The 10972-nt window shown below is 49.6% G+C and overlaps 1 protein-coding gene across 1 annotated transcript; it reads left to right on the plus strand.

Annotated features, from left to right (window-relative positions):
* Positions 1-177: 177 nt before the first annotated feature.
* CSUI_008211 (corepressor complex crc230) lies at positions 178-10972 on the plus strand. Its single transcript, XM_068068346.1, has 11 exons — positions 178-519; positions 1412-1868; positions 2991-3142; positions 3666-3757; positions 4230-5667; positions 6000-6240; positions 6923-7087; positions 7430-7502; positions 8164-8295; positions 8771-8996; positions 9592-10972. The coding sequence occupies exons 1-11, from the start codon at positions 208-210 to the stop codon at positions 9979-9981; spliced, it is 3678 nt and encodes a 1225-aa protein (XP_067919678.1). The 5' UTR covers positions 178-207; the 3' UTR covers positions 9982-10972.

A 10972-nucleotide genomic window follows, 5' to 3' on the forward strand; every position in this document is an offset into this window, starting at 1 on the left:
GACACTGGCGACATCCCTTTGAGCAACGAGACGACTGGTGACTTACGTATCTGTATATACATGTACTTGCAACACAAGTAGATGTGCTCGGAGACTGACTTCGTGAACAACTGCGTTGTGTGTGTTTCCGTGTCCTCACCTCTGTTCTTTTGCATATCTTTCTTTTTTCTTCCCCAGCGCGCGGAACCCCGCACAGTCGAGCGACTCATGGTAGTGACAAGCGGATTGACGTACGAATCGGAAGCTCGTACATCAGCAGCAGGCAGCGGGAGCGGCAAGCACGGAGGATCGGATAGTTCACGTCGAGTAGTTGAAACCGATCAAATTTCAGTGTACTTCTTCAGTAAGAGGAAGTGGTGCACTCTCAAGCCCCGTTACCCTGCTGATTACGTTTACGACTTGTATGGAGCCCGCCAGAGACACGTTGCATGCTTCTTCGAGACCCAGCCACTAAGTCAGCGAGCTCCTCGACCTCCTGTACCATGTCTCCTCATTCATGGGGGCTTTAGAGGCAATCAGGTAATTCTCTCGACGAGAATTTCAGACAGGTGTGGGGGAGGGCTGGGGCTTTCTCGCGCCAAGACGAGATGCTTGACACTTTGTACTCGGGGAGATAAGTGACTAAAAGGAAAGAGAAAGGGACGCGCATGCGATCGTGTGAGAAGAGGTGTGAATTTGGTGTAGAGAACGCCCACAGGTTGTTGATTGAGCGGAGAAAGACTCTACGACACCCTCTGCGCAGAGAGAGTGAGACATCTATAGATACCAGGCTATAGGTTTCATGACTGTATATAAATGAGTAGATTCAGACATTCGCCTCGTTAAGCCTGTCCTATTCTTGCATGTCCCCCTGTTTCAGCTTGCATGTGGTATTTTCGTGTTCCCATCCATTCTATTCCCACGTGTGCAGGAGGAGAGCAGACGTCAAACGTGGGGACCGAAGGATGTTTCTTCTGTATTCTCTGTAGAATTTCCTTCTGCATACGTCTTCCTTGTTATATGAGACTGTAAATTAGTAACCCTTTTGCCTGGTGAGACAAGGATGTGCCAACCCCTGCCTTCACATCTGGTGTTTCAGTAGTACAGCTGTCTATCTGTACACTTACCTATATGCCTTCCTGATTTTATAAGGAAAGGTAAAGACACCCTATACTTACTTTTCCAAGCAAATCTCCGGTACATGGGGGGGTCGCGCCTTGACCCCTCACCGGTCAAGCATCTACGTATACACTGCTCTACGCTTCGATCATCAGCCGACTGTATCACGGGTACCTTCCGTGTTTCTTTTCTCCATGATCACCACCGTTCTTTTGTCATCTTATCTCTCTTCAGGTGTATCGTAGGTGGCTTCTGCTCTGCTTTTATTGGTCGTCTTTATCATCTGTCTTATTGTCTCTGTTCTCTTTCTCAGGTTTTGAATGATGCTTGGGTTCTTTCGTTGACGGGAGAAGATCCTTATCGAGGAGCTCTCTTCGCGTCGAATACTAATCGCATGGGGGGAAACGGTGGTATGTGTGGAATGTCTCCTTTTCTCTCGTCGACTTCTCTTCAGCAGCAAGTCATGGGGCGGACGTTATTATCTCTGCGCATGCACCCATCGTACTATATACGAGAAACGCATAGCCCAGGAATCTTGTGGGCTTTATGCAGTCAACAAAGATGGGTCTTCGGAGCTATCGGTCAGTTAATTGAGAACTCTCTCTCTCCTGTTGTTGCCGCAAGTCGTAACGTGCATGTACGGTGGGAAGAGACACCGGAGAAGGAACCGATGCTTTCACTGCAGGACGATGGTCAAGGAGTTGACTACCCTGCAATGAATAAGCTACTCAGGCTCTACGGGACGTTTGAGCCAGGAGACAGAATGAGAAGTAAGAGAGAATGAATCTTCTGGGGAGAGGAGGGCGGGATGATGGTGTTCTCTGTTGTTGAGCATGTATCGCAAGAATGTCGGTGTCCATGCTTACACATAGATAGTCGGTCCTTATACGAAACGACGTCGTCATACAAAAGGACACACACCTACACTCCATACATACGTACAGACAAGTACGTACTTTTGGCTCTAGTTTTATTTAGAGCCCCATGGTGATTGAGAGTTTCTAAGAAAAGAGTTTGGAAGTCGAAGGGTATCTGGAGGCAGTCCCCCGAACTGCGGACAACAGTTGTCATGCAGCGGGGGCCCTAACAAACAATCCTTTCTATGGTACACATGTGCTTGATCTCGTGGCTGTCACGTTGAATAGCGGAAGCAGACGACGAGCAGTCTCCAGCGTAGTGCGTCAGAAGAGGAGAGTCGCTTCTGTAGGCAGACTAGTTTTAACCCCCGACAGCGAAGGATATCAGTCGGTGTGTTAGCATATCGTGTACAGATCTATACCTTGAGGTCCCGTCTCTACAGGCTCATCACCACCTTGCCTGTTGTACACAGACATGCAGTCCCTCCTCTCGAGATCCTGAGGAGACACTCTTCTACCCAACACGACATTGTGTAGAAGTATGAATGCGCACCAGGCATTAGGTTACTCAAGCGCGGAGTCGGGTGTCCGCTTTTTTCTGTTTGGCTGCGTGCAAGCTCCCCGGTCATAACATTCATATCGACTGACTTCATTCACCTCAAACCGTAGTCTCCACTGTCACGCATGTCTTGTGCTGGGGACGTCTCGGGACAGGACTGGGTAGAGGTCCGGGACGCCTCAGGGCACTCTGGCATCATAGTCGCGCGTCGCATACAAGGTAAAGGAGTGATTTATCAAGTGGAGATACTTCAATCACTTAAACGTATCAGTAAGCAAGGGCCCTATAGCTCAGATGGAAGAGGACTTTCTATCGTAAGTGCAGTTGAAGCTATGTACCACCTCGGCGTCCGGAAGAGTTGTGTTTCGGGGGGCCTGTTGGAGACAGCTGTACTCCTATTCTTGTCGCGTAGTTTTCTTACGTAGATTTGTCTAACTCTCTCTTTATTCTTCCTGTCCGCGTGCGATTGCCTGCAGAGAGTTACGAGTATGGGTGTGGTTTCAAGATGGCGTTTGGGCGTCTCTCTTCAAGCTGTGCAGTGATGTCGAGAACACAGGGAACGATCGGCGTCGGAATGCTTTCTATGGAACTCATGGGACATTGTGACGCCCGAGAACTTGTCGCACCGGTACAGCAGTCTGATCTCACACACCGGGGACGGATGTATGATGGTGATGGCGTGTCATCTCGTTTTTCAGATGGAGATCTCTTTATACGCTGTTTTCCTTGGAGCGAAAGTCACTTTCGTTGGTGATGTATATCTGTGTATAATCAATCGTGCCTCGTGGGCGAAGGTGTATAGGTCAGTCTTCATGTATGTATGTATGTACTCGGAGGAAAGCTCTCTGAAGACGCGATGGGGATGGGCGCTGTTGTTGGGTGATGTTTTTTGGCATAGGACGCTTGGCCAGGATAATAACGAGGCGGGAGAAAATTCCGTTCAGGGGGGGTGTATGTGTGTACATCTCCATAACAGCGGTCGTTTGGAGGTTCTTCTAGGAAGTCTTCTTAGAGCTTTACCTCGATGATAGTCACTTATGACACATCGTGCAAGAAGTGTAACATGCACTGGAGGCGATACCGCGAAAGAAAGGGATAAAAAAAAGCGGAGAAGCAAGCGTTCCAAGGTTTCCGTCTTTCTTCTTTCTCAGATGTGCATGTGGCGCCTACCTAACAAGGAACTGATCAATCGTGACCCAAACAACGCGTCAGACCATCGGCATCATCAACGCCTTCTAATGAGGTATGTTTCTCAGTATTCTCATTCGCACCTTTCTTGCCAGTCTTGGGGATGACGGCTGCGCCACTGTTCTGAATTTCACATTCCCGTATCTGTTGTCTTGTGGATTTCTATAAGTTTTCAGACCTGTGAGTAGTTGCTACTCTTCTATATCTATAGCGGGACGTACATCCAAACGCATCGGTCGGGGTATGGGTTTTGTCGAATCCTGTAACCTTCTATGTGTATCTGTCGATCCACGTATTTGGCTAGCTATCCGCTTACCTACATGTGAGAGCAGAGGGGCATACAACCGTGCCCCTCCAGCCCTCTTTGCGACCGCCCCACCCCCTTCACAGGTCCAACTTTCGTCAGAAGGGTTTCTTTCTTTCTCAACAGCTCATTCCATTAGCCACGCGACATTCTAGTCTCGGGAATTTTCAGCATGTAGAAGCGCTTTCTGAAGACGTTTTGTATGATGTCTTTCCTTCTTCAGCTACACCCCTTTCACGACTCCAAATCTCTTAGCAGAGCAGATTAACCTTCTAGGTACCGCACCCGGTACTCGCGTAGTCTTTTGGGATATGAGAGATGATCTCGACTTCCTCGTTTTCGATTCTGTAGAAGGGACATTGTTTTTAAGCGGGGCTCCGGCAGCACCACCACTCCCTTCACCAGCAGCAGATGCGACGGGGGGAAGACCGCGATTTGTGGGTGATTCGAAGCCGAACGAGACAGTAGGCGGTGGTCATGGAGAGAGTACTGATGATACCCAAGAGAAGAGAGAAGGAAAGATGCCGTCCTCAGAAACGTCTGGGGTAGACGGTGGGCAGCAAGCTAGCGGGAAGTCAGAGTCAGACGGAGATAACATAGGAGAAGGGGGTAAGAAAGGCTCTTTCGATAATGAAGGGCGGGGAGAACACCGTCAAGGCATGAAGGATAATGAAGCGGAAGAGAGCAGTGGAAGAAATTCGTCGTATAGTTCATCAGGAGGAGGTGTTCAAGGGATGAGTAATGGTAGTAGTAGTAGTACAGCACAAGGTTCCGAGGAAAAAGAGAAGATGAACAGTGGACTGCTTCTAAAGAAGGAAGAAGGCGGCAAAACAGATCTGACAAGACCCCAAGCTTCAAGAGAAGACGAAGGTACCATAGGAGGCGGAGGTCCAGAACTTTTAGATCTTGATGATGATGGACAACCTCTAAAACATGCGAATGGTGTTGGAGGGGAGCAGCAGCCCCAAGGTAAGGCTGGGGCTAACAGGAGTAGTAGTAGTAGTAGTGGTACTCGAGGACAGTCATGTGATGAAGCGGGTACGAATGGAGTTGTACTGGCAGGAGCAGAGGAGACAAAAAGAGATGCGCCTTCTTCAGGCCCCGATGATGGAGGTGTTGGCGGGAGCGCTTTGTCAAAGAAAGATAAAAGTAATAAGCTAGAAGGGGGTTTACCTCCATTCTTTCCTTTATGGACGTGTGCTAGACATGCCCCAGACTACTGTCTACCAACATACCTCTTCTGGTTTCATCTGCATTCCCCAGCTCAGATACATGTGCAGGGTGTCCCATTATTACCTAAGCCGGCGAGCCTAAGGAGAAAGAGTCTCAATATCCGGGAGACGACTACCTCAACTACTGAGGGAGGAACCCGCGGAGAAAGCGCAGTAGGCGGTGGGGTGGCTAAACCATTGGGGCCGGGACTCACGAAGACTCAGGTAGCTTCTACAGATGCTAAAGCAGGAACAGAGTCGTCGTTAGGTCTGAATGGCGCAGGTGTGAATGAAGTTGAGGCGTCGGCAGGGAAAGGTGCTGACAAACCCGATGAAGGCGCTGTAAAAGGGAAAGAAGGAGACGGAGGGGGAATAACACCGGCACCAGAACCTCCCGTGGTCCTAGGACGCTCATTGTATTTCTTCTTGAAGGAGAGACTTCATTGTCAGGTGAGAGAAGGATTACCAATCAGCCGACGGCGATGGAAGGGAATGTTCTCTTGCACCTCCAGTCCACTTCCTAAGAGTAGTACGGTGTGTACAGAGGTTACGTGACTGGACAACCTGTTGTCCGCAGTTATACAACGAGGTTGTTCGGTCCTTGTATCTAGCCAGAGACAATTCCAGTAAAGTGAGAGGCTCTTCTGGATGTAGATGAAATCATCAGTACAGCCCAGACCGCGATCCTCAGATAGGTAGCCCGCCTATCTTTCCTTTCTGGTTGGTCAGCTGACTTCATCTCTTTTTCTCTTCTTATTGTGTGTCTCCTCTCTTTTCTTCAGGCAGAACTGCAGTATTTGTTCACTCCAGCAGATCATGCCACGGGTTGTTTCGCTCTCTTGGGTTTCTTGAACGATCCTCGTACATCTTCAAATTGTTCTCAAACTAGCAACGACTATTCTCAATGTGTTCCGCGAGTGTGTGAAGCTGGTGTTCTCCTGTATTTCCGTCAACGTCTCATCCGAAGGATTGACGCAGCTTTTCCTGATTATCCCCGCGCGCTTGATGCCGCAAAGGAGCCAGGTGCGTACGACGTTTGAGTGTGTATATGTAGTTGTATATGTTGTTCCTGTAGCATGACATACATCTGTACCTATATTGTATAGTATGGATGAGGACCAATCTGTGTTCCGTGCAGCGAAGGACTGAAGAGACACCGACGACTTACATCCGGTAAAGTGTAGTTCCTTCGACAGGACTACTATTACAACTAGCTGCAGCTAGTCAGCTATCTACATAGCAGTCTTGAGGGAGGGGGGAAGGGACCTCACAGTTGGCCGGTCGAAATAGGGGTGCAACAACCTCCAGCTCAGAGTGCTGGTCTTTGATCTAAAAGGGTGGGTGTATCTACCTATGTGCTCACTATGGTAAAGAGAAGACTACGGCAGATCAAAACTTGGACTCGAAACAGCCTGCAGTTGCTCATACTTGCTGATGAAGAGATATGATTACTTGGACAGTTGTGTAGTGTAGTGAGGAGTTGCCTGATTGAGAAGGGAGTTTGATAGTCACGGCACAGTGTGTGACCACTGGTGCTTGCCTCTACTCTTCGCGTCCTCCGAATGTACAGGAGGTGAGGGCCCACGTTTCAACCCTCTGCCCTTATGTAAACGATTGTTGCTTTTCATTCTTGTATCTGCACGTGCAGGCCCGTTTGTGTTTCATGCGATAGTTCTGTACTTTGTTTTGGGTTGTGCATTTACAGCGGAAGAGTCGCTTTTCGGAGGGAAAGACGGGAGAGGTCGGGCTGAGATGTTTAAGTATTGCCTGACCGCAGTAGTGAATGTACCTGAGTGGATGGTACCTTCAATGACCAAGCAAGACTTCATTCATGAGAACAACGAGCCCTTCTTGAAGTTCAAGTCGAGACGTAAGCATGCTGATGGCACTATACTTGGCGAAGAGTAGGGAAAGAGAGCTTCTCCTGGAGGAGAGGGCGAGAAGCACGTTTCTGTGGGCACCAGGAGGACGACAGAAGACCTTTCGCCTTGCAGATGTGTTCAAATGATGGCGACGGATACATAGACAGGCCAAAGTATACACGCAGAGACGTTTGTTTCTAAATTGTTGCTTTGTAGTATATAATTCCCCAGTAAAGAACAAGGGAAGGGGAGGTATGGACGGGGTCTTCTACTGCGCTAGTCCGACGGATTCGCGGGAGGAAGGGGACGACTGATTGTCTGTCGGAGTGACTGTTATGTATTTTCCTCAGTTTTCAAGTTGCTGGACGAGTACTTGCGTCGATGCCGAGATCCTGTGGCCTTGCAGACATGGCTAGATACCAGGTAAGACATGCTCGGATCTTGTCGCCTGTCATGATTTACCAGGCTTCTAGACTGACGGTTTCTGCGTCGTCCTTGATGAAGCCTACCTTGTAGCGTATATTCATCATAGAGAATTTGAGAGTAGCTGTGTACCCAGTTACTGAAAGTACCTTCTATCTATAAGTGTCTTACAATCTCTATACGCCGCTTAGGTGAAGCTTACAGAAGAGTAATTTGGTTTCCTTGCTAGAAGAAGTCGAGTCAGTGATGAGCCTGTTGCCCGCGCCGAAGAGAAGAGCCTGTGCAGGTTGGTCCCTAGCGACAAGGGTGTTCGCTATCTGCTAGTGTCTTCAAATCGAAGATGCTGTTGCACGGTTTCGTGCTTATAAGTATATATTTATACATCGATGTCGTAGGTAGACGGAGACTCACATCGGGAGCCGGCCCGTAGGCATGTAGAAATAGAATACAGAAGTTCATCTGCCCACGTAGAGGAAGGTGAGCTGCTTCCTCTACTATGCAGCTAGTTCAAGTCGTTCAAAGCTGTTGCAGCGCAGCTTGTTGCGTAAGTATGAGGGCTGACATTCCCGTCTGAGTTAGGCTCATTGCCTTGTAGCAGGGATATTTCGTTGGCTCACCATCGCTTCTCAAGTGTTTGTACTCCTGTGATACAATAACTCAGAGCGAAGAAGCTAGCAACGTATCAGGATGAGCTTCGGCGGTCTAGGCCTAAAAGACGGTTGGGCGAGGATCTTACGGACGAGGACCAGCCGCGACGCAGCCCTACGCCTCCCGCCACGCACTCGAGCTCCGGGTAATGAGCAATGAGCAAGCTAGCTATCGGATAGGCTTACAGTGTGTATTTTATGTCTAGTTCATGTTACCGCTCTCCGTCGAGGCGTTATACATGGATGTTCGCCTACGTAGGCTGTACGCGTGTTGAGGAGAGCACGTCGGGCGCAGGGAAGCGGGTACAACGAGCTCATGGTTGCACCAGAGCATGTAGAGTTTTCTGTGTGTGCAGCTGATCTTTCTTACACCAACCTTGATCTCGGGTATAGGTAATACGGTTCGGGACCTTAGAAGCGGGAGCGAGCGGCGAAGCTCTCATTGCCTGGGTCCGGTATGAATCTGTGCGTTGACATTGGTTCCATACTACGAACAATCAATGTAGAGAGGCCCACCTGAGCACTTTGAAGCCGAATGCCCGTATCTGTGTTGAAGGATACTTTTTTTCTGTGCGTCCGCAGCTATTGATTGTCAGCTTGAAATGACTTTGTTTTTCTCAGAGCGCCTATTTGGACTGGAGAGCGAGGTAGTGGAGGTGCCGGAGCATCGGCGGCTCCTGCTACAGGCACACACGAGGAACCTTCGGAGCCTCCCCCGAAACAGCGGGCCACAGAGACGAACGTGCAACAGCAGCAGCAGTGGTCTGCTGCAGCTACCGGCGACGTGGGGGGAAAAACAGCGGAAGCTCAAGGGGATGCTCCTGCGGACAGACAGCCCGATCCTGAGGTAATCTGTATTCCTTGGCTGATGACCCAGAAATGGGGATCCAGCGGTCGCTAGTCGCCAGTGCCGTTAGCTTGTGGTTCCTCTTGGCGCATAAGATTGGCTGGTTGTAGGAGAAAGTGGATGGTGAACAGGAGTGAAGAGAAGAGGGACGGAAGCAGGTGGCCGAGACAGACTTAAGTGTGCCAAGTTCGTGTGAAAGGGCTCTGTGCCTGTGACTAGACACCGAAGAGAAGATCGGCAGTATATCTTTTGAAGAGCGCACTTTGGAAGGCAAGAGTGGAGGTAGAAAAAAAGATACAAGTGAAAGAGACCCAGCTTGGACACCGGCACAGCCTTCCTGGGAAAAAACAACGTAGATAGGACTAGCGTGTTTTGCCTGCGTACACTGTACTACAAGAACACTTGTAGAACCAGCGTAAGTACTCGTGTCAGATACTCCGCATAGGCTGTAGTACTTGTACCGTGTAGGAGATTTTACTGATCCGCCTCTCGTTCGGCCATTCGCCTTCCTTCCTATGGCTTCTGAGCTCTACTTTTACGCTGCGTCGTTATTAGTTAGCGCGAGAGCATGTTTCTGTATTTGTTCTGTTCCCAGGGAAGCGCCGCCGGTGGGCGATCTGACGGCGTAGTAAAGGAATCAGAAATGGCTTCAGATACAGAAGCTTCTCGTGCTCCTGAAGCCCCGACTCCGGATGAATCTACGGCTTCTGCAGCAGTTGGTGCTGTTGCTGCCGAGCCGAGTGAAGTCGGAGGTGCATCTCGCACCGCCACGGATGCCGCAGCTAGCGGGGAAAACCGGGAACCAGCCGTACAGGAAGAGGTGTCGGTAGCCTCTCCTGGGGAAAACAGAGATTTGAATGAAGGAGAAAAAAACATGGTGAAGACATCACCCAGTGTAACTGAGAAGGAAGGAGCAAAAGATGTAGAGATGGAATGCGGCAACATACGTGGTCAGGAGGAGGGGGATCCTCCTAGTACTTCGTAGTTACACAGTCACCATTGTCGGTCTGCTTGTAACTTGGAAGCTTTCCTAGGATAACCTTTCCCCCTTTGTTTGTCGTCCGTCTCGCGTCTTCAGTAAAAACGGTTTCTTCTGGGTTATATCTTTTTGGTGAAATGGCTACGCGTCCTCGAGTCTGAGTCGAATACGGATGCAAGTCGTAGTATTACTTCATAGTATGGGACGAAGGGGGGCGTAGTGAAAGCTCTGTAGAAGCAGGGCGGCGAAGTGAATAGATAGATTTCTTGATGTATAGTGATGGAGAATGTTAAGTACAACCGTTTAGTTACACGGAGGGACGGCAGGTGAGTTTTGAAGTTGAAAGTCAGAAAGCCCAAGAGCCCAAAGGAAAGGTAGCTCGCGGGGAGTTGCTCCGTCGCAGAAAGAAAGAGGCCACGAGGTCGGAACCATCATCTCTTGTTCTGTTACTTTTCTTGGACAGATTCGAGGAAGCTTTCTTGCTTGGTGAAAAAGGCTCTCTCTCTCTCGGTTCTTCATGTTTCAGCTTGTGTGCTCCTCTTTCTCAGAGTCGAGCTGGTTGCGCGCAGTGTTGGTTGCTTGATGGTGGTCACGTTCAAAATCTCTGGAGGGGAAGGCTGGCACGACAGCTTCCCCATATATAGTGGAATAGCACACTTTGTCAGTGTCGCGCCTCTAAAGGTCCGCACACCACTTCTTTGAATGTTTTGACTGGCGGAGAAAGAGTGAGTGGTTCTTCCTTGTGTGTATACTGGCAAAGACGAGCGGTTCGTCAGTCGTGTCTCGGCCTCTTGCCTACGTGGACAGGTGTTTTGTTCTTGTCCGCCTTCTGCCTGTAGTCTTTTTTTGCCTCTTCTCGCGGCTTTCTGCCATGATACGGTGGTCGAGGAAACCGGGGTGGCAACAGTGACGAGAGAGCCTTTCTTTCTTGTGGAAGTCCCTGGTGGCTTCAAGTGTGGATCGCGTGTTACACAGTCGTAACAGGGAACGAGATGCG

The sequence above is a fragment of the Cystoisospora suis genome (genome assembly GCF_002600585.1).
Source record: "Cystoisospora suis strain Wien I chromosome Unknown contig_4540, whole genome shotgun sequence".
NCBI lineage: Eukaryota > Apicomplexa > Conoidasida > Eucoccidiorida > Sarcocystidae > Cystoisospora > Cystoisospora suis.